This window comes from Aspergillus novofumigatus (assembly GCF_002847465.1).
Source record: "Aspergillus novofumigatus IBT 16806 chromosome Unknown P174scaffold_6, whole genome shotgun sequence".
Classification (NCBI taxonomy): Eukaryota; Fungi; Ascomycota; class Eurotiomycetes; order Eurotiales; family Aspergillaceae; genus Aspergillus; species Aspergillus novofumigatus.
The window spans coordinates 2,578,996-2,601,453 of NW_020194279.1; the positions used below are offsets into that span (position 1 = coordinate 2,578,996).

The 22,458-nt window shown below is 50.6% G+C and overlaps 8 protein-coding genes across 8 annotated transcripts; 3 read left to right on the forward strand and 5 right to left on the reverse strand.

Annotated features, from left to right (window-relative positions):
• Positions 1–901: 901 nt before the first annotated feature.
• On the forward strand, positions 902–1,924 carry P174DRAFT_433617 (uncharacterized protein; the record flags this gene model as incomplete). The annotated part of the gene is made up of 1 exon (XM_024825817.1): positions 902–1,924. One exon carries the CDS (start codon positions 902–904, stop codon positions 1,922–1,924), a length of 1,023 nt encoding a protein of 340 aa, XP_024680827.1.
• A 791-nt stretch (positions 1,925–2,715) lies between these two features.
• On the reverse strand, positions 2,716–4,423 carry P174DRAFT_433618 (flavin monoamine oxidase family protein; the record flags this gene model as incomplete). Its single annotated transcript, XM_024825818.1, has 4 exons — positions 2,716–3,713; positions 3,766–4,154; positions 4,208–4,245; positions 4,298–4,423. The coding sequence occupies 4 exons, from the start codon at positions 4,421–4,423 to the stop codon at positions 2,716–2,718; spliced, it is 1,551 nt and encodes a 516-aa protein (XP_024680828.1).
• Positions 4,424–4,976: 553 nt separating this feature from the next.
• Positions 4,977–7,926, reverse strand: P174DRAFT_493658 (homeobox domain-containing protein; the record flags this gene model as incomplete). The annotated part of the gene is made up of 5 exons (XM_024830848.1): positions 4,977–6,938; positions 7,005–7,116; positions 7,216–7,404; positions 7,679–7,833; positions 7,882–7,926. 5 exons carry the CDS (start codon positions 7,924–7,926, stop codon positions 5,445–5,447), a joined length of 1,995 nt encoding a protein of 664 aa, XP_024680829.1. The 3' UTR covers positions 4,977–5,444.
• A 1,065-nt stretch (positions 7,927–8,991) lies between these two features.
• Positions 8,992–11,188, forward strand: P174DRAFT_506183 (sugar porter family MFS transporter). Its single transcript, XM_024831295.1, has 7 exons — positions 8,992–9,273; positions 9,415–9,531; positions 9,589–9,868; positions 9,922–10,242; positions 10,318–10,677; positions 10,729–10,889; positions 10,949–11,188. Exons 1-7 carry the CDS (start codon positions 9,213–9,215, stop codon positions 11,122–11,124), a joined length of 1,476 nt encoding a protein of 491 aa, XP_024680830.1. The 5' UTR covers positions 8,992–9,212; the 3' UTR covers positions 11,125–11,188.
• Positions 11,189–11,392: 204 nt separating this feature from the next.
• P174DRAFT_264792 (HD domain-containing protein) lies at positions 11,393–12,159 on the reverse strand. The gene is made up of 3 exons (XM_024821501.1): positions 11,993–12,159; positions 11,739–11,940; positions 11,393–11,657 (listed from the first exon to the last, which is right to left on the reverse strand). Exons 1-3 carry the CDS (start codon positions 12,129–12,131, stop codon positions 11,444–11,446), a joined length of 555 nt encoding a protein of 184 aa, XP_024680831.1. The 5' UTR covers positions 12,132–12,159; the 3' UTR covers positions 11,393–11,443.
• A 1,606-nt stretch (positions 12,160–13,765) lies between these two features.
• P174DRAFT_462696 (putative C6 transcription factor) lies at positions 13,766–16,892 on the forward strand (the record flags this gene model as incomplete). Its single annotated transcript, XM_024830155.1, has 6 exons — positions 13,766–14,051; positions 14,591–14,858; positions 14,936–15,663; positions 15,716–16,139; positions 16,188–16,479; positions 16,533–16,892. The coding sequence occupies 6 exons, from the start codon at positions 13,766–13,768 to the stop codon at positions 16,890–16,892; spliced, it is 2,358 nt and encodes a 785-aa protein (XP_024680832.1).
• Positions 16,893–17,047: 155 nt separating this feature from the next.
• P174DRAFT_374500 (putative RING finger domain protein) lies at positions 17,048–17,657 on the reverse strand (the record flags this gene model as incomplete). Its single annotated transcript, XM_024822583.1, has 3 exons — positions 17,048–17,231; positions 17,307–17,486; positions 17,551–17,657. 3 exons carry the CDS (start codon positions 17,655–17,657, stop codon positions 17,048–17,050), a joined length of 471 nt encoding a protein of 156 aa, XP_024680833.1.
• Positions 17,658–18,864: 1,207 nt separating this feature from the next.
• Positions 18,865–22,246, reverse strand: optC (small oligopeptide transporter, OPT family). The gene is made up of 8 exons (XM_024823616.1): positions 21,616–22,246; positions 21,395–21,537; positions 20,550–21,341; positions 20,261–20,502; positions 19,877–20,215; positions 19,694–19,825; positions 19,456–19,650; positions 18,865–19,399 (listed from the first exon to the last, which is right to left on the reverse strand). Exons 1-8 carry the CDS (start codon positions 21,756–21,758, stop codon positions 19,067–19,069), a joined length of 2,319 nt encoding a protein of 772 aa, XP_024680834.1. The 5' UTR covers positions 21,759–22,246; the 3' UTR covers positions 18,865–19,066.
• Positions 22,247–22,458: the final 212 nt, after the last annotated feature.

Consider the following 22,458-nt stretch of genomic DNA (forward strand, 5'->3'; position numbering starts at 1 on the left):
CAGGCTTTCCCGACCTGTAAAGTCCAGAGTAAGGGATTCAAGGCCAGCTTTGATTATTCAACTCTTTAGACAAGTCGCAATCATCTTCATTATAGCAGATTTCGTCGCTTGTTCTTGCCCAGAGCTGTCGACAAAGGTGTTGGTAGAGAGACACTCTTTTCTCTTCGTTGGTCCCAGCGCGATTGTAGATTTCCTGTCAACCTCTGCTCATTATTGCACGCAATCTTAGAAAATATGTGCCCTATCAGGCTGAGAAATCGCTGCCTAGGGAGGGATTTACAGTCGTTGTTCTCCGAAGAAGGGTGCCCCTGGCTGAGGAGCACAGATCACGTATTGGCCATATTCGAGCGACCAGTACAAACGAGGGAAATTTTGGGCATGAATTGATTCGCAAGGAGAGAACGAGAAAAGAATTTTCTTTCCACCTGAAAAGCTACATATTCTTCGTGATTCGCGCATCGTCACTGCTATTGCTATCACGAGTCGTCCCGTGGGTGGTTTCCCTCTCTTTCCTCCTCCTTCTGTCCGCTCTTCTCCAACCGATTGATCACGCCGCGGTTTCGCTGCTCTTCTTCTGCTTCAGATTCTTCCAGCTTCTTCGAATCTCACCACTCAACTCTACATCTCCCATCAATCCCCCTTTCTCCCTCGCGTACGAGGTACCCTTCTCCCCTGGTCGTCGGTACAACTAAGTGTTGGATGGGTTTGTTGGAGGATAATAACATCGCCAGGGGTATAATCGATTTCGTCAAAACTCCGTATCCTTTTCCTTTTTTGGGTCACGAGAGTCTGGACCGTCTTGGATCGATTCACTCTCATGGTTCCCGTACAGAGTCAAGCATGAGGTCGATCTAGTTCGAAAGACAGATTTTTACCGTTACATTTCTGTTTTCAGACAGACATGGAAGCTTCCCGTCCTTCCTCAGAGGGGCGCATTCTTCCGCCCCGCGCTGCCAGAACAGTCGAAGTCGAACCAGTCAACACGGCAAGCACCGCGAATGCGATTAAGGAGGCTACTGGGAAGTCAGAGCGGTCCGACAACGTCATGATAACCTTGTCTCTTACCCCCGATCCTCCGGTCGCTCCGCCGAGTCGCTCGACTTTCCCCCGCGCCCATTATCGCTCGCGGTCGTTGGCGGAGGTCTCGGGTGTCCCTCCAATGACGCGCGCTCACTCGTCCCCGGGGCTGGACTCCAGAGGGCGATATATCTTCGTCAATGGTCGAGATGCACCTTCGCATCAGAATGATAATACTCCGAGACGGTATCTACCTCTGCAGATACCTTCGAGGGACTCCCTCGAAGCTAGGATGGCGCCTCTCAACATTTCAGAGACTATCTCAGAGCATGCTGAGCTTGACACAACCATGAAGTCACCACCACATGGGGAATCCTCCACCACATCTCCCGTCGCATCACACAACCTGCGTGTCGGGCGCCGACGACCATCATCACCCCTTCACTTCCCCAGTGCGACTTCGATCAGCCAGCCTACTAGCAGTCCCTCTTCGATCCATTCGTCACCAGTGGTCCTCGGCTCAAAATTCAACGAAGCCTTCCCGGGATACTCGACTTCCTCTACGTCGTCAGTACCATCGACTCCTACAAGCCTCCGATCGCGCAGTCCGAGCATATCCTCTCTCGAGACCATCCCAGATATTCCTGATGCCGAGGATGCAGCCATCGAAGCCGACCGAATTGCAGCGCTCAAGGCTGCCGCAGATAGGGCAGACGAAGCGGAGGCGGCAGCCAACGGGAGCAGGCGCCGTGGTGCATCTGATGCTTTGAGTCCTGCGGGTTCTCCTGGCCCTATGCGAGGCGGCTCAGGAGTCTATGGGGCGAGGATCGACAAGAGGAAGCGCTGGAGTGTCTGTGGAGCGGAACGTCGGCAAGATCTTGACCTCGAAACGATATGGGAAGATTAATTCGAGGGCTCGAGCTCATAAGTTGTGCGCTTCGCAAACTCGGCCCTTGAATGCTGTGTGAGGTGTCTGAACGACTCGCTTGTCGCGATTGTACGCATCTTTACACGTCTGGGAGAAGCTGGTGTTGGGGACATACTTTGACCGACACATCTGTCCTACACCTGCTTATTCTATCGCTTTTCTCTTGCAGCTTGGCTAAATACTCACATAGCCATCCTACCACTGTATCATACATACTATTGCTTGGTTCGGGACGCTACACGAAATCCTGGACATTGCTTTTTCTTTGACGCTCATACGAGGAGTTTGTGAATACCCAGATTGTCATTTGTTCTGTTTACTGTACGGTACCTTGGTTGTTCGCTTGTCTGTGTGTCTGGGAAGGTGCGGTTCGGGTATCACGCTGGTCCGGCGATGCTCAGTCGTTTCATATTGGGGGCGCAGGCTATTGCGACTGATTATGCGAGGTGTTCAGCAGGTTTTTTTTTTTGAACGTCCTATTTTTGGCTCTCTTGGTATCGTGGCTAAGACTGTTTCTTTGATTCCCCTATTTGCAGTGCATCTTTCTTTGCTGGGTTGCAGGTATGGGATGGCTTTGTGTTTTTGGATGCTGGTCATCACAAGTGTCTTTGTGTAAATACTTGCTCGAATCCAAATATTGATCGATATTATGTGCGTCTCGAAATTAGATACCACGAAGTATGAACAAAGTACAACATACTACCTACTATATACTTGAGATGCCATTCCCCAACATTGTCCCAAAACTCGAATATCCAACCATCTGCAGCTCAACCAGACGACGCAATCTTCCTCGGCACAGCCGAAGGGAGCGAATCGTCTCGTCCAGCGCCAATCCCCAATCTACCCAGCCCATGATATTGGCATATCTCCCCAGCTGCCCGCTCCCCACTCCAGTACGCACCCGTACTGGTCCCCAGCGCCACAAAGGGCGCCGTGTGCTCGCCCGCAAACCAGACCCCGCGCTCGGGACCGATATCGCCCCGCAGCGCCTCGATGTCCTTGTCGCCCTGCTCAAGACCTACCTGGAAGTTGCAGTAGGAGCCGTTGCCCGCGTAGGGGTCGTTCTGCCACTGGGTGGCGACGAAGGCGAGAGGTTTGCAGTCGGTCGAGGAGGCCGAGTACCCGTGCAGGCGGGAGTAGAACGGGCGCAGGAAGCCGTCGAGGAAGGTGTAGTATTCGTCTGAAGAGGGGTCGAGATTAGCGATCTTGGAGACGATATATGTGGCGCAGGGGCCGTAGGTGTAGAAGAGGAGCGTGGGGTGGGCGCATTCGTCGGGGAGGCCGGCAAACGATATACACTCTTGGTTCCACAGGATGCCTTCGGGGTGCTCGGCGTAGGTTGGATCGTGGAAAACCGCAAAGGTGGGATTGGTGTGGTGAGCGGTGCCTTTGGGGTCCGGGCCGTTCAGCCCGGCTTCTGCGTCTGCGTGCCAGAAGGCTCGTGGGAATGTCACGTATACCTTCTCCAGTCGGCCGTAGGAGATGCTGTCGATGGCCTGCAGGTGTCGAGGGCGTAGTGCCGGGTGGAAGGCGGACTTGTTGCGTTTCAGCCAGCCGAGGGGGCAGGTCACTACTACTTCGTCGAATTGGTGAGATTCGCCGGCTGCGGTTGTCAATATCACTCTGCGAGCGGCGCTCGAGTTCTCTCGGAAGTCCGTTTCGATTCTGGTGATCGGCTGGTTGAAGCGGATGTCGGCATGTTGGGTGGCTGCTTTGGAAACGTAGTCCAGGATCTTCTTGTATGTAGATGCGATGAAGAAGTTGTCTAGCGATGCAATGTCAGCAGACAGCAGCCATAGGGAAGATGCGGCGCGTACTCCCGTCTATACATTCTTCGAGACAGAAGAACTTGAGACTCTGTCTCTCAATAGAGTCACCAACGTACGCTCCCCACAGCTTGCATGTCTCTATACAGAGTTCCTTTTCCTCAGGGCTTAGGCCCGTTTTGTTGACTCTCTCCTTAAAGAAGTCAAGCAGACTTCGATTAGGTGCAATGGCATCCTTGTGCGCATTGCTATATTCAAAGGCTTCGTCTATCGTGCTCCATAAGAACTCGGAGATCTTGGTCGAGGTGGCCTCATCGACGAGCTTCCCATCTCTGGCGAAAATGATCTGCTCGCCTTCGAAATCCTTGATAGTCGTTCCGGTCACCTCTGCCACGCCAGCGATGGGATTCTTCTCCGTACCATGAATCCAGTTAGGGCCCCTTTCGTCAAATTAACTTAGACTCTTCTAAGCAGGCGGGTTCGGGCATCTCACAAGTCTATAAGATGATCTCCGATCTTTGTTTGATGAACCTGTTTGGATTCAGTAACTGATTTGCTGAAATCAATGTGCTTGTGAACGCACCCGCCCTCCAAGTCGATCTCTTGCCTCAAAGATGGTAACTTGCGCACCATTCTGGACTAGTATATCTGCACACCGTAGGCCAGCGAAGCCAGCTCCGACAATAGCCACTTTGAGGCCTCCGCCCATTGTGGCAATACGATGTGGCAACAGACTACTCTGACGTCCAAATATTGCAATGTTCTTGCTAGGAGCGGTCTGGAGATAAGGATTCTGTCAGTTCGCGGTCAGCACGGTTCTATGATAAGTACAATAAGCCGGGAAGTATGCTGATGCTGTTCTTGCATGGACAATATTAGATTGTATACAAGACGGAGGCCTGCGCCCGCTCAGACGCAAATCGAAGAACACAACGTAAGCAGTATCAAACAAGAAAAGGAGCAAATGACACTCTCAATCATCCAAATGATTCAATATATTAGTATTCGATGCCATAGATGTTGTTGTATGGGCTGGGGCATTTGACAAGATCACTCAAAAGCCGAGACACCTTGTGCTGGAGAATACGAGGATAAAACAAAGCACGACTCGTACAGACTTACCTCTCCACTATATACACCTGCTTGTCCAGGTCCTCGAGCTTTTTGCCTTAAGAAGATCAGGGATGAAGACAACTTGCTGATATATCAAAAGAGACGGGGCAAACGCTTTGATGCATTCCTTATCAGTCAGCCGGCGGACCACGTGCGTCCATCCTGCATTCTTCTTGCCACCAGGAGGTGCCAACTTCAACCACCCCTCAGCACTTGAATCTGGATCAGAATAATGCAGTGCTCTACGGATTGGTGTTCTATTGAAATATTTATATTCGTCCTCGTCGTCTGATTAGCGACAGCTTGCTTGACATCAATATCGCTTGGCTATCTCATGACGAGGGTTTCATCATCATCGTGGTCAACACAAATAAGTGGCCACTGCCTCCAAGGGGCAAGCTGGATGTTCCGTACAACCGAGGCTTATGTCCACAAAGCAAAGAAAGTTCAATCATTACAAGATGAGCCTCGCTCCGACATCATACATGGAACCACTCCTCGCTTGCTTGCGACATCCAACATGAGCAGAAAGGAACGTCAAGAAGTATAGGACAAAAGAAAAAGAACAAAGGAAATCAGTGGTATCATAGAGACAAAGCTAAGGAGGAATATGAAGTCTACCTCCAAGCGCCTTGACTCAAGGATAATAGACCTTGAACACAGTCAAGGTCTTCTTCTTGGCTTGCAACTCCTCCGCCAGCCATGAAAGCTGAAACATCCGCATCAAGCTCTGGCATGGATTTGATGCTTTTGCGGTGCGACGGATGAGGAATTCGGGAACGTCTGCTTGTTGCGGCTAGATTCCTGTTTATCCTGCCATCTCGTCCATTGGCTTCTTTGAGCGCCGGGCGCTGAGACTGATGGTGGGAGGCGGCTCGCCGCCGAACATGTGAGACTCGGGTCCCAGGAATCCAGTTCTCTTTGTCCGAGTCGCCGCATTCGATATCCAAATCATCCTTATCTTTCATGGTATCACGGAGTTTGGAGATCTTATATGTGCCCGATGGTGTTCTGTTGAGATTGCTAAAGCCAGACTCAAGTCGGCCAAGGGAGGAGACAGTACGCGAGAGTTTCCGCCGCTTCTCACCCGCATGCTGTGGAATCGGAGTGTTGAGGTAATCGTTGGTGGTCGAAGTCGACATATTTGTGTGTCTTGCTGATAAGCTTCGGGTCAATGAGCGTTGACCAGGGGCAAGCATGAGGTTAGGGGAGGCAGAGTTAGGAGCACTCTGAGAACTGCTTGGAGTCGACAACGCGCTTCTTGCGTCGGTGTCGAAAAATGATTCCCAGTTCCGAGGGTCTCGAGATCTTCCGAAGGCTTTCTCCTTCTCCATGGCGCCAACCCGAGGTGTCCCAAGGACCACCGCACTACTGCTTCTACGCAACCCTGCGAATCGGGAGCTTCTTGTCGAAAACATGGAAATGCGGCCTTTGGACGGGGATGGCTCATCTTCTGTGCGGATGACAGCTTTCCCATCCGAAGACATGGCGATCCGCAGAGAGTTGCGTCCTTTCGGGGGAGACGGTGTCAACTCGCCTTCCCTTCGTACCATTGCCTCTCCGTCAAAGGACAGTGACAGACGTAGGGATGGTGGCGACTTCAGAACCTGTAGGCCGCCAGGAGTTTGTTGCTGCTGCTGCTGCTGCTGATGAAGTGTGGTTGGGACATCTCCGCGCAGGTCTGAAATGGAACGCTTTCTCTTGGCAGAGAGTTGTGTGTCATCCAGTGGCGTGTCGTTATCTTGCTGGGTCGACGTTGTGTCGGGAATGGCCTTATGGAGCTCTTGACTGTTTTCGGTTGATTGCGACGACAGGCTTGTCTGTGAGTTCAAACTAAGCTGTGCCGTATCGTCCTTGCCTCCACTTTCTACCGACTCGTAGGAAGACTGCGGCACGCCATCTTCCAAAGGCAGTTCTGCAAGATCCCTGTCTTGTTCCTGGCCATCGTACTGCTCTCCCCCACTCGATGATCCTGGCTCCGCAGAAGGGCTGTCGTCGCTTGTAGTTTGTCTTAGAGGGCTAGACACGTCCGATCGAGGGGCGAGAAGTTCGTGTGGCTGGAGGGGTTTGGACTTTCGCCGGTCATTCTGACGACGATTCTGGAACCAGATCTGGAGCGTTGCATGATCAGAACTAAAGTGTCTGACGACGCGTCGTGCTTGTTCTCGAGATCATACCTGCACTTCCTTCTCTCCCAACGAGACGCGACTCACAATGTCGGCGCGCGCTGTCTTGTCTGGTTTGGGATTGCGTTGATATTCGGCTTCGAGTATTGCGTGGTCCTCGGGACTATACGGCAGCAATTGGACTGCAATTAGCGGAGATGGTTCAAGCAGAGCCTATCAATGGCAATTGACCACTTCAGATTCGAATTGAGCTCATATATACCTTGTCCGACGGCGCTTCTGACGAGCAAGCAGCTTGTTGTCGACTCGGGGGGGAAGGTTCTGGGTGAGGGTCTTCTGGGAGTGCACGAGGAAGGCATAGTTCAAAGTAGCAGATTCAGAAGTCTGTACGGTTGGCGGAGAGGAGGAACATGCCGCAGCAGAACGCTCGGGATTCGACATGTTCTCAACACTGCCACCGGTCGATAGAATTCAAGATCGGTATGGCATGGGGGAATTGGAAACCAATATAAGAGCAGTAACGGAAAAGAGAGCCGTAGAATACCAAGGATCAGAACATTGATATGGAGGAGAATGGGGAATTGGATGAGAGATCCGGAGTGGACTAGATCTCTTAGTGGTGCGGTGGGAAAAAAGCGCTTCATCTAATCGCGTCGCGATGTGGACGCGGACTGCACAGCGTGGAGGCGTTGTAGTACGGCGTTGCTAGTCCCAAGGTACCTTACTATACGCCCGCGCGGTAGTCCGGCCGATCCAGCCCGCCCGCACGAGGTGTCTTTGGCGTCGACAGATTCCACAGTTCCTGATTTGGGTCCAATTGGTCCTTGGTTGCCAACATAAAGAATGCGTAGGCTGATAATGTATTGACCTCTAGTTCTATCTATACAAACCTATTGCATCAGTGAGGGGTTGTCCATCACTGCCTTACTGTTGACAGATTGTTACGTGTGTGACTTCCACTCCTCCAGTCCATTGATAACCTGACGTATTGCCTACGGACTCTACATTACAGGTATCAACCTCAGGCTCATACGACATTGTATTGGGATCACGACGTCGTCTTGTTCCACTGCATTGACGAGCGAGGAAAGGACACTAAAATAAGGGAACAATATGCTACCAATTGCGGCCGATGGGCCTCAGCTTTTATGGGTGCGAATTGCCTTGAAGCGCATTCAAATCATTCAAATGATGACCACCTGATCTTGTGCTCATTTTCCTTACTGCTGCGGCATTTCCACCGACGAAGCTTTCCGTCACAAGTTACGCCGGGTGGAAAGTTGAGCGTGTTTGGCGCGGAAGCTGGCCAACGCGCTCGACGCGTTATCACGTGCACAAACTGGCAGTCATGATCACGTGATGACATGACTGACAGTCCACGCCCTTGACCACATGACTTGGCCTTAGGCACTCAGCTCTTATCTAGGAAGATCTACCTCTCCCTGGTTTCTAATGTTGGACCTGAAGTTCTGAGCCACCTAGGACATCCAGAACAGCTAGTTGAACGACTTTCAAGATCTGTCCACCTATTATATATGATCCAAAGATCTTCTCTCTCTTTTGCAGTTGGAATTTCAGCTTCATCAGCCGCTTGAGTGGATCTCTCAGCTTTCTCCGTAGGCAGCCGTACGGAATTCAATAGCCTGAATCCGCCATTCCAAGTAGAACATAACTCAGAACTAGGCCATGCCACCGGAGTCGACTGTAAAATGACAATGGCGCACGCCAGCCTTGAAGACATGTGGTTGCTTGGCTTGGTTGACCATAGTCTAAACGGAGAAATCTCCTTGATATACCTGGCTTGGGCATGGTTGTTCGATCAATAGGAACACGGGAGGATAAATGTCAGATGTTAGTCTCAATTTTATTTATTGCACCAATCACACCACATCATTCTTCCCTGCCGCAGGAGTGTCAGAGCAGCAAGCGAATGCCTCGAGTGGACTGTCCGGCTGAATTGTCGGCTGCTGAGAGCCTTAGCTTGGATCTTTAACCCGCAATCCCCGGATCTGGAGGTTTTCTCCCCACTTGTCCTTCGCTGTGCTCTCAAGTTGGCATGGCTCGCTTCGATGGCCTCTCGCTACTTTTGTTGGTTTCTGCGACACAAGCCTTTTCATTATTCGATGGCTCGTCGCGAATGGCTGAATCTAGATTTTATATAGAGATGGCTTGCTCCCCCAACGGCCAGCCGGTTTTGCTCCCCCAGGTGCACTCCGCTTCTTGCTTGTCTTTAGTATTGCTATCTTTAAGTGTAGCAAAATGGGGCGACTTTTCACCATGAGTCTGGCTGCTTTTGCAGCCACTGGGTCGTTTCTCTTTGGTAAGTTCAGCAATGATACTTTTCAAACCCTTTTCGTGTGGATTCTGGAGGGTTGAGACGCCTTTGTCTCTTCTCAGTTACAAAAACACACATCTTCATATCCACCCTACCTGAGTTTCTGGCTAAGTCGCTTATTAAAAGGATACGATGCCGGTGTGATGACCGATGTTATCGCGAGTCCTAATTTCCTCGCCTTCTTCAACACCAACAAGACCTCCGTCATTATCGGTGCCATTAACAGTACATTCAATGGAGGCGGTATGTCTTCCCTTTCCTACTGCAATTCTGCTAGTTCACTGACAGAGACTGCGATAGCCGCCATTGGGGCCCTTCAGGGAGGTCTGACGATGGATCGGTTCGGCCGTAAATTCACCATCCAGATGGGCGCTGTCATCTGTCTCGTCGGCGCAATTCTTCAGGCTGCGGCAATGAACCTGGCCATGATCCTGGTCGGCCGTATCCTCGCAGGATGGGCTGTCGGTCTTATGTCCATGTCCGTGCCCGTCTACCAGGCCGAGTGTGCCCATCCTCGCTCTCGTGGTTTGATTGTTGGACTGGCGCAGCAGATGATTGGAGTTGGTTTCATCGTCAGCACGTACGTAACGGTCTTTCCCTTTGTGATCTCCAAGGGTTGCTGACACCCGGCAGATGGGTCGGTTACGGATCACTCCACGCACCAGACACGAGTTCGTTCCAATGGCGATTCCCCTTGGCATTCCAAGCCGTTCCTGCTCTGCTTCTCGTTGTAGGCATGATTTTCATGCCAGAGTCCCCTCGATACTTGGTCGAGACTGAGAAGTACGACGAGGCGATGAGGATCTTAAAGAGATTGCACTATGACGGTACCAATGACGACTGGATTCAGACCGAATACACGGAGATCAGAGCCACTATTGATGCCGAGAAGGCTGTCACGGCGCCTGGCTGGCTCATCATGTTCCAAGTCCCTCAGTGGCGGACCAGATTGATGTACGCCCTCCCCACGGCCGCCACCTGGCTGTCGACCTTCCTGCTATAAGCACCGTCGCTAACCACATCATATAGGCATGGTGTCGCCGTGCAGGTCTTCACTCAATTTACCGGTGTCAACGTGATCGGCTACTATCAAACAATTATGTATGAGTCGCTCGGTATCACAGGGAACAGAGTCACGCTAGTTGCCGGTATTTACAACTGCGTTGGTCCTCTCGCGAACTTGTTCTTCATCATCTTCGTTCTGGACAGAGTAGGACGGCGCAGGCCCATGATGTTTGGTGCCATCGGAATTTCCATTGCCTTGATCTGTGAAGCAGCATTGAACTCGCAGAATGTGGATGGTAGCCGCCATGGCTACAGTATCGGTGGTGTTGCATTCCTCTTCTGCGTGACCATCATATTTTCTCTGTCCTTTGGCCCTTGCAGTTGGTAAGTATTCTCGTCACTCTACTTCGACGACGCTAGCTGATTGCAATCAAGGGTCTACATGTCCGAGGTCATGCCCATGCAGATTCGTGGTAAAGGAAACGCCTTCGCGACAGGTATCGGTAACTGGGCCGTGGCTACTCTCTGGGCCCAAGTCTCTCCTATTGCTCTGGGCAAGCTTGGATGGAAGTTCTACTTTGTCTTCGTAGCATGGAGTAAGTTTGCTCCCCAAAAGGTGTCATCGTCGTGAAACGGGCTAATGTATCTTGTCTAGACATTTGCGTTACCCTGCCGGTCATCTACTTCTGCTTCAAGGAAACCAAGCAGAAGTCCCTGGAAGAGATTGATTTGCTGTTCGGCGGCCGCGCTCTGGGCACTCTGCCCGAGAATGTGGCCGAGAAGGGCGAGGAAACCGGTATCTCTGTGACAAACGTGGAGCACCGTGTTTGAGGTTGCGTTGGAAGTATTAGATGAACGCATTATGCCGTCTATACCCTTGTATGAACGAATGAATACATTAAAGCCTTACGCTTAAGCAACGACATGCATATTCATGAGAATTCTAGTCTTTCCTCTATCATATATTGGACCCACGGAGTTGGTGACGTTGCAAGACCTAGTCTACAAGAACCCGAAATACCACCAAGACATCCCTAATCAACGACCCTGTTCCGGCATCTCCATCTGTTTGGTTTCGCTAAACAAATCATCATCTACATGTCCAGCTAGTCAGCTCCTGCCTCCCTCTCCAAATGCCCCACAACCATCCCTAGATACTCCCCGCCCGCGGCGTCAAACCCTCAATCCCCGGAACTTTGGCTCTATCATCCCAAAGCCTCAACAAGACCATCACCTCGCGCAGCGGATCCGCCTCAAAGGCCGCCAGCTCCGCCCCGCTAAACGGACCCCCCTGGACCTCAAGCGACATCTTCGACGCAGCAGACAGTGAATCGTAGTACGCGCTATCTACTGCAGTGAGATATCTGCGACTGTCATGTCAGCCTATCAGCTCTTCGTAAATTGATCTGCAATGGCAATGCAAGGCAAGGCGACTGGCTACGCACCGCTTCGCAGGGACATGGCTCCCTACTAATCTGCAGACTGTCTCGCCGTACTCCGCGCCTAGTGTCTCGTGGCCGATGCGGCCGACGGACTGGTTGTTGTTGTTCGTCTGCATGCGGAGTTTGATCTCGCGGGTTGAGTCGAGGGGGATGATTCGGCCGATGTCGTGGAGGAGGGCGGCGAGCATGAGGTCGTCCGTTGCTCCTTTCGGGGAAGTCAGGTTGGACTGCTTTGGGGGAGGGTGAGTACTGCTAACCTGCTTTCTTTGCTCGGTGGGCGGCTTGGAGGGAGTGTTCGAGCTGGCTAATTGATTCACCTATATAGTCGCCTTGGCCGTGCTGCTCGAGACAGTCGATTAGGCGGTTTGCTTTCTCGAGGGGGGTTGATGGGGGCATTTTGGCTTGAGGTGCAGGAGAGGAGAGGAGTGGGCTTGGGTGTGATGCTCCTGCGGGAAGAACAGGACCCGGCACGAGCTGGGATGCAGCTACTTATATGGTTGACCTCACGCTATCCACGTGCGATTTGTTCGTCCAAGCTACCTTTTTTGACCGGCTGGTTTAGACTGCGTGCGTTCATCGAATGCTACTCTGGTGTGTTATCGTAATATCTGACTCTCTGTGCCTTCGGTTCCTATTACAAGCTATGCTCTCATTGTGCTTCATCTGGCCCGTACGTTGAGTACCTAGCTATCATCGAGAGGATCATTTGTTCCATTCTACAGAATGACTATACAACAACCGCTCCACGACCGTTGACAGTCAGCATTGGCGAGCCAAATGCATAACGCGCCCTACCGTCCTCATACGACTCGCCTTCCTTCCGCATGTGCGTAGCGGGCCATAGCTTTCCTGCGATCTTCATAGTACTGGTCATGAAGATCACCTTCAGCTTTACGGTTGAAGGTAGCATAAATTGCTCTGCGGTCTTTCGTCTTACTGACTGCCCTCCCGAACCGATCAGATACAAGGACGGCATGTCCAGCATGATCAAGACTCGGCTCTCAAATTCCTATCTTATCGGGCAGATCTTTGGAATGCTCTTCTTCGGTGTCCTCATCGACCGAGTAGGTCGAACGACCGGTGTAGTCGCAGCCACTGTACTTCTGGTCCTCGACGTCGTCTTGGCCACAGCTGCTCATGGGACATCAGAATTAGGGTGCGGCCCCCACAACCCGATAAACCGCCCAAAAGAGCGACTGACATGAATATAGAATGTTTTGGATAATGATTGTCGCCCGCGGCATCGCTGGTTTCGGCGCCGGCGGGGAGTATCCTGTCTGCGGCACAAGCGCGACTGAGGCAGCAGACGAGACTGCTGATTTGAGGTGAAAGAGGGGCTTCTTGGTCGGGATAACCAACTGACTTTGCCATTGACCTGGTTTGTATAGATGAAGCTGAGCCATGCATGTGGTGCTAACTGAATTCAGGGGTTCGTGGCTGCAGGAATTGTATCTCTGATTGTTCTTGCTTGCTTCCAGCAAGAGGTCAAAGGGGGCGTATGGCGTGTGTCCTTCACCATTGGTGTTGTGGTAAGCAAATATCCTCGGAAAAAGTTGTGCTAAGGCTGGCTGGCTGCTGACAACAAGCAATAGCGTCCCATTCTCATTTTCTTCCTGCGAATCCGCATGATCAATTCGACACTATACCGGAAGCATGCCATCAAATCGAAATATCCATATATGCTTGTCTTGAAGAGAGACTGGAAACCTATGCTGGGCACCTGTAAGCGTACGATTCAAAGCCATCCGTGTCAATCTGACTGATGTCCCAGCTCTTGCATGTTTCTGTTATGACTTCATTTCATACCCTTTTGGCATCTTTTCTTCCACAATCATTTCTCAACTCGGGCCTGATAACACCACGGGTTCAGAATATTGGTTTCGGGGTGAGTACATCCACTGCAAGCTACGCTCGATCATGACCTTGATTAACGTTCTGTGCCTGTGCTGCAGACGGTGGTCAATTGCTTCTATCTCCCGAGCTGCATAGTGGGCGGGCTCCTGATGGATCGGATCGGACATAAACAAAACATGACCCTCGGATTCATGCTCTGCGCTATTTGGGGATTCGTCTTGGGAGGACCACTCCGTCCTATCCAGTCCGTATTCCCCTTATTCGTTGTGATGTATGGCATTTTCAATTCTTTTCAAGAGATGGGCCCTGGCATATCAACCTTCCTCTGCGCCTCAGAGTCTTTCCCAACCCCGCTTCGAGATCACTTCATGGGATTGACAGCAGCTGTCGGCAAAGCTGGCGCTGCCATTGGGACAGAAGTATTCACTCCGATCCGGAACTCTTTCGATTCAAGCGTCAAAGGTCAGTAGGCTGTGTTTTTGATTGGTTCTGGGTTTGCTGTGCTTGGAGGTCTTTGTTCGTGGTTCCTGATCACGGACATATCCCGTGAGCTAGAGACCGAAGACGCTCGGTTCAAGGCGTATCTGGAAGAAAATGGGTACGATATCAGCCACTACGGGGAGGCATTGTTGGTGGAGCGAAGAAATTGAGGTCCGGTTGTGGTGGAAGACATCATATCAAGGCAATTGTTGACATAGGAGCAAGTCGTAGTAAATCCTCCATTGATAAATCTAGTATAACCGATCAATGGGTAAGCCTCACGGGTATTGTTGTCGGATGAAGTTTGTCTTCAGTATGGAGTAGGACTTGGAGATCTATATATTCGACCACGCTAACCACATTGAGCTAGATAGCCTGAGGCCCACTTTTGCCAACATGACCATGTTTCATTCTCACCATAATCCTTCCAGATGCATAAAATCAACCATCGAAACTTAACCTTAAACTAGAAAAGGTTGTGATGGTTTCATGTCCACCAGACTTTCTTGACGGAAGATAAGATACTTTCAAGCTGCCGAGGATGGTCGAAATCGCAGGACAAACCCGATCGCCGGCAGTCCGTCGCAATGGAACGTTACAGTCCTGCGAGCCCTGTCGCAAAGCCAAATTGCGTTGTGATCATGGGAGACCGGTGTGTGGCCGCTGTACGGCGAAGAACATCGCTAGCCGATGCTTCTATCATCCTGCGCCTATGACAAAGCGAACAGTCGCCAGTCGAGCCAGCCCCATTGAAGCATCAAGGAGATGGACGAGCCAGCCAAGTTCAAAGTCAGGACTCAGAACCCTTTTATGTGGTCCCGGCTGGGCGATGATGTGCGTTTATGGTAGAGACTGACTGTTCGTAGTGCCTCAAGTCCTGGCTCAACTCGTGAACATGGTCGATTCCGTACGACTGTGGAGCCGCCATCGGCCCTTCCTGGATATCTTGGATCGACCAGCTATTCAGCTGTTCTTGCCGAGCATCGCAGTGACATCCCTTTTGAAGTAGACAACAGCTCGGCGGCTGCAGTGTCCACTCGTTCTGTTGATTCAGATCGATTGCAGATGGGCTCGGAAATGCTCAAATTGCTGTACGATCTTCCGGTCTGCGATATCATGATTCGCAAGTACCATGCTCGGACGGTTATTACCATCGTGCCAAAAATCGTTATGTATTCGATCGTAGAGTCCATCCGAAGGATATTTGACAGCTTAGATGCAAATGACTTCGAAGCTCAGTTTCAAGATTTGGTCAACCAGATTTTTCAGAATACTTCTCGCCCGCTGACCGTTCATGGCTCGATGACCGTGGAGCAGTACTTATCCTCCTTTACTGGAAGGAATTCCCGATGGGAAGCCCTGGGGAATATATTTGCAATTACCGGAATAGCGTTGATGTCCACACCTGACAGCGATCCTGATTTCACTCAAGCAGCGCCTGATAGCGAGGCCAAAGATCGACTTCGCGCTCAGATCGTTGAGGCCAGTGGCATCTGTCTCGGTTTCTGTGATCAGGCATCGTCGGTGAACGAACTCCTGGGCTTCTACCAGTACAACGACGTCATGTTAAGGACACAGCAATATGGAGACTCCAGTATGACTAACTACCCACTGCGACAGTTGACGGTTTGTTGATCGTTATGTAGGTTATCAAGCTTGGCGTCGACTGGGTGATTTATCTGCCACGATCTACGCTGCCGGGCTCCATCAAGAGAGCACTCAGACCGATGACTGCCCATGGTTCCTACGCCAATGGAGAAGAGTCTGTTTTGCTTCAGCATTCTATGCGGACAAGTCGCTTGCTACATTTGTGGGCCGGCCGCCCCTCATCAATTACCGATACTGCACGTTGACTCCTCCCATGGATATCAGTCATGAAATACTACTTGCGGGCGGCAGCACTCTGACGCAAGCAATATCGGATCTGGACAAGGCGGGATGGCATGTCTATGGGACCGCCCACCCCGTTACACTAATTCGGCTTCGATTCCTACTCGCCATCTTCCGAGAAGAGGCACTGGAATTAGCGCTCGGCACTGGTGATCAGAATGATCTCGTGGAGAAATCAAAGTAAGACCCCAAAGACAAACATTTTACCACTACTGAGACGTCCTGTAGTCGCCTGGTTGAGAAAGCACGGAATACATGGGACACGGCTCCTGCTTATCTGCGCTACGATATTCGTGCGGATGTGGAGGAGAATGATATCTATTGCTCGTCGTTTGCGTTACTTCATACCTATCTCGACTACCTGTACACCGTCTTCTTGGTTCAGAGGACGCTTGTCAAACACACCAACACCGGTCAGGCGGCACTTTTCGAAACATCCAGACAGGTACTGTCAACCATCATCAGAATCAACGCGGAGAGAGATTCGCAGATGGACATGACCCGGCATTACTCATGGATCGTAGGGACACTCTGTGCGGTTTGTTCGTGGCTTCAAAGGCTGACAAGGTACAGATCCTCTATTATGGTCTCCCGGGAGCCAGCGTCTTGACACTCGAGCTCCTCCGACAGAGCCGGGAAGTCGGACCCCATGCCATCGTTTTACCGCGGGCCGAACTCATCCGGAACCTAAGCGTCTTTCTCTCATGCCTGTCCTGGGTAGCGCGCCCCGGCCATGGGAATTACCAGACATGCAAGGAGGTTGAGAAGAAACTGTCACATATCCTCGATCAGATTCTCGACCCACAGCCTGTGCAAGCCGAAGTCTTCAACGACGCGACCTCGGGCCTGTACAACGTCCTGGACTGGTATAATCCGGATACGTGGGATTTCAATTTCGAATATCTACCATCGAGAGATGGGTTTCCCGTCTGATCGGCGTCGGTTCATTTGTGAGGTATTGCATTGGTCATAACATCATAAGACAGTCGTAAGTCTTTGGTAAGCATTACCCGTCCAGCGCGGGCTCCGTGCAGGAAATAAAGAAACAGAAATCTACGACAGCCGATTGTCAAAGCACACGACTCCGGTCATACCATCCATACGAAGTCATGACTGGGCCGCGACTCCTGGACATAATATGCGCGATGACAGAGCGGACAGTTGAAGTGGTCCTGCAGATACCACTTATCCAGACATTCCTTGTGGAAGACGTGCAAGCATTTGAGTTCTCGGATTTCCTGGGAGCGTAGGACGGATTCAAGACAGACGACGCTGATGGAAGATGAGCGTTAGCCGGTGATGAGCTTCGTGATCGCTTAAGCTGCGTGCGATGGAAAGTCCACGTACCAGATAAACTGCCCATCCGCCCCTTCGGAGGGCAAAAGAGGACCTTTCGATTTGGACCACCATTCTTCCAGCGTTCGGATCGGCGAGACAGCGTCCAATCTGCGCAGCTTATCGCTGTGGTCTTTTCTGTTTTTCGTGAAAGTCGGCGTTCGCTCGCGGCGGTTGATGAAGATGGTCAATCTGTCAGATTAGCTACCTTACTTGCATAGCGCAGCTTGGTAGATAGTGATGGGAAAGGACTCACAGCAGACACATGATGATCAATGAGACGACTCCCAAACCTATACCAAGCACGATGACCATGTGATGATTTTTACTGTTCATTTCTCCGTCGCTTGACGACAGCCCCATGCTCCGTTCCAGAACTCGTCGATGGTCTGCGCTCTCGGCTGGGAACAACGGATTGGCCGCTTGTGTACCGTAGAAACGGGAGTACAGACAGTAACTAGCTACTAGCTAGTGACGATGGATGGATTGAGAATGTGACCGACCGCGGATCGGAACGATGACAAAAATACGGAATGAAATGAAACAGAGAGGAAAAAGAAAAAGACTCAAAGCTGGTATTTAATCGAGCCGCACTTGCGCCCAAACGAGCTCTTTATCATCTACTCGACACCCGTGTCTTGTCTGTCTTCTGATCGCTGTCCGTCACCTCACTCATGGCGGGGTTCGGGTTCGCTCCATCCAGCCTTTAAAGTTGGCGTGCACCTTAATCAGACCATTTACAGTGATTTGCAGGATCACCCACAGCACGAGCTCATCCGATCCTTTCTCGACAGAGTATCTATCTACAATTATCTACGGCGATCGCAAAATGTAAAATGCAAACCTGCAAAGGTGAGATGAAACAGCACAGAATGTTTTTTTTTGGTTGCTGGCTGCCTAACTCGTCCACCTATTTCTATTTCTACCTGGGTTCTTGGTATGATCCACGACCATATGTTGTGGAACTAAATTCCAAGGAATCCAGTACGGAGTACGAATACTGCGTACTCCGTAAGTACAGTACCTTCACATTCCAATGGGGCCCAGAGCACAGCCATTCAGCCCCGGCTCCGAACAACAAATCCTGGTAGACATGCCACGGGCGGGAATCGCGAGCTGACTGGCCCTGGGAAAGTTCTGGCGTTGACTAGTTCTGAGACTTCGGATTTAGCTTCCTTGGCGGTTGGACAAGGGATCTGGGTTTGGCCCGTTTGGGGTCTTGTGAACATTGAATCACCCACTTATCTTATTCCTAATTCCTACTATCTATGTCAAGAGGATCATTGGCTCCTGATAGAAGATATCAATGCTGGTAGTTGTTGCTCAATTTACTCCTATTTCGATCTCCATAGCATCAGTTTACAGCTACTGCATGCAAGTACAGTGTACTCCGTGACTAGAGAGATCATTCCATGTCATACCACTGTGTTCAGGGTGGACCGACTGTTCTTCTTTATCTTTTTCTTAGAGAAAAGAAAATTAGAGAGTCGCGCATTTAATGCTATCTAATTTTGAGTATGACTTGTACTATAATCTGCACAATGCCAATTATGCCATCATTAATTTATTAGTTAGATCTCCTAGAGAGGTATTCCGTATCCAGATGATAATTACCCCAGGTGAAGGTGGGGATGTTAGGCTCTCCACCTCCGCACGCAGTGACATCATACCTATTTTGGCAGGACAGCAAAAGTACTGAGCCCATAGATTACTAGAAAAATGATTTCTGCAAAAGTACTCTAATCAACGTTCATCTCACACCTTCACCAGCCTCAATTCCACGTCCGTGGTCCAAAGGTTTGTCCACGCTCCACCGTTCGCAACGGAACGCCGATTCCATCGGCCGTGCGCGAGGTGATTTCGTTCCCAAACCACTTGAGCTGAACACCGGGGTACGCCAAGCAGAAGAAGATGAGAAAGTTGCCGACTGCCAGCGCTGCATCGAGTCCAGCTGACAGGATGTAATTATACTTCATCCACCATCGTCGGTACCCGCGCTTGAGATGGCCGTTGAAATAGAGCCCCACAATACCCCAGGCCATGTAATTTGCCGCGGTGGCTGGTGGTATCGATGCGGTGGATGCGAAGATTGCGGGTAGGTGGACCTAAATTGCGGTCAGTATTCTCGAACGGTATTGTATGCGGTGCGGCCTGCAGGTACCTTTCTCAGCATTGCTCTGGGGAAGCGTCTGTCCAGAAGGTACAGTACTATTGGGGATGCGGCACCGATGAAGAAGAACCACAACATAGATCGGTACATTGAGCCCTCCGAGAAGAGCCTTTTCGGGCCGATGAGGCCCCAGAAGGTGGCATTTGTGGCGTAGCCTGCAGCAAGTGGGCAGAGGAACTGTCTCGCCTCAGTTTAACAGTCCCGGACTTGAGGATGCTTCCAAACTTACGTTGTTGCTTGCTTCCGGGGTGCAGACGTCTTCAACGTTGCCCATCGCCCAGACGTTGACTGCAGTCTGTGTCAGCCACGAAACGATGATGCCCGTGCACTGTGCCGCGAAAGTGACTCGAGGAGGAATTTTCTGGATCTGTTAGAGGAAGCCTTGTTCTTCCGGCTTGAAAGGAAGGCTCACCATGTAGTGGGCAAGCTTCATGACCGAGATATACCCGAGCCCTTGAGCTGATGAAACCAGAGTAAAGATCTTGAAAACCACATTGTTCATCATCTTGCCTGGCCAGATGTATCCGGCTACGAGGGCCGATATCACGGCAGTTGAAAGCTTGATATTGCAGTAGGCCATCATGATGCCAGTTGGCAACAAGAGTATTATGTGAAGCGCTATGGCTAGGATGAGACCATACCAGGGAAGGCCGGTATCATAAGCATAGAGAAAAGCGATGCTGATGCTGAATATCGCTAGAAAGGTACAGGCATACCACCACAACGGGACTTGCTTGTACCTCTTCATCAACTGCTTTTGTCAGTGGCTATTTCCCGTTGGTGTTGTGGTGCTTACCCGCGCGTGAATGTCTGGTTTCTCTTCAACAGACGACCTTCCAATGCTAGCAAGAAGACCGTACCAAATCTCACGGCGGTGGTAGAGGGCGGTATGTACTATGATCGAAGCCACAGCGGCAAATCCCAATCCATACGAGAGAACGGACGTTGTTGATAGAAACACCGGAGAATATTCATGATAGGCAGTTTGATTTAGTGAGTAATCTGGATTCATCACTCGACTGGTGTTGTATGGTTTGCCTTGAATGTGTTAGAAACCTCTAAGAGATGTATCAAGGAGAACTCACCTGTATTATCGAAGGTCTTCGACGAAGAAAACGGCATGTACATCCCCTGCCAAACATTGCTCCAGTGTAATGCTGGAGACACGATCCAAAGGAAAAAGATACTTCCACAGAACACGTTCGTCAACGCCCATGTAGGCACAAGGAGAGGCGATCCGAGGTAGCCAGTTATCTGATTCCAATCCAAGGTCATGGGGAGAAGATCCATCCCCGAAACGGCTCCAAAGACCTGGTTGACAGTGACATTGTTGGGAACAATCCAAGATATCCAGGCAAATGTTGTGAGGCCTGTGAACAAAAACCCTGGAAGAAACTGATATGCTGCTCCACATAGGATAACAACAGCAAAGAGCTTCATGCGACTGATTTTCCATCCATTAGCTTCCTCGTTCTGCTTGTTCCGCTGGTGCATAGTATACAGCATGGAGCAAGTCGGGAGCACCCCTGGCCAGACGCAGGCTGCTGGCTCGACGAGGAATTTGTGAAACAATCCTGCGATGCCAAAGCTCAAAGCCTGCGTGGTGAGAAGAAACATAAACCTGTATCCAAGGGAAACTGGGATGTGAAGGAACTTCTCAAAGGCGACATAGACATCTGTTGCGAGAGACCCGTTATCGAAAGCCGTCACCAAGGACGCCATTATGGCCACGATACAGTGCTCTTTTTGATTGAAGCGTCCTGGGTTGAGTGTAAATGTCCAACCCAGTATTTTCCATTTTCTTTCTGGCAAAACAGCTTCCATCAACCTTCCGCAGGGGAATGTCACTAAGATGGCTAGGTATGCGGAAAGGAATACTACAATCCAAATTAGTCCTCATGCTACTGATAGTTTGAACCAAATCACTCACGTGGTGGAGAATGAAGTTGAAAGAACTGGTTCAACGCTGTAAGGATCACAGTTCCAACTATCCCAAGGAACCAGGCGCGGAAGGTATTGACTGGGATGTCCTCATCGTCTGCAGCAACACTCGCTCGTACCTCTGGAGACACACTTCTCAGGTCAGTACTGCTTGCAAATGACTCGTAAGGCAGCTAATATTTTACTAATAAAAGGAAAGACAGGGCGTACACGTCGTCATCAATATCATCGCCTATCTCAAGCTGCGTCTCCTGCGTATAGATCTGTGGCTCGGGTGCTTCGGCTCTTTCATTTGTCGATTCCCTCAATGACTGACAGACGCTGATATCCACTGACTCCTTCTTAGACTCCATGTCGAAGCTGAGTAAGATGTTCAGTCGCTGACTGCGTTCGCAACGTCGGTTTCAATAAGAACTGTCGAGAAGACGAAACAGTCCTGCAAGCGGCGGGACCATCACAAGGGAAATTAACTCGGTTTGACGGCTTAGAAGAGGACATAATAGATTGGCAAAGATCAAGAGAAGCATATACTAAATTGAGGATAATATCCAGCCATGGGCTGATGGCAAAGGCGATGAACGACTGAGGCTGGGCCTTCACCCGATGCCTGAGTAACCCCACAAAAGAGCTGGTTGGTCAGACTTTGTTCAAGCAAGGAAGATCTGAGGCTGCAAGATATTTCTGGTTTTCATCAGTTAATTGTGGAGAGTAGATAGTCAGCTTAGGTTTCATGGATGATATTCTTCTGGTGTGATCATGTTTCAGGGAAGCAAGGAATTGGAGTATGAGCTTAACCACGATCACTACTATAATTAGGAGGCCAGTCGCCACGGCCCTGATTATTAGAGTCATCGATTGCTTCAATTATCCGTGCTGATTGAGCGACAGCATCCCTTGTAATCTTTAGGCTCTGCTGGTATCCGATGGGCTCGGTTAGAAGCAGTAGGATCAGCGATCATTGTTTGCCCGGGGATTCCTTTGTCAAGCAAATCGTCGCAAATTCCAGATCTCATTGATTACATTGGTAATTCATCGCCCATTCTAGTGCATGGA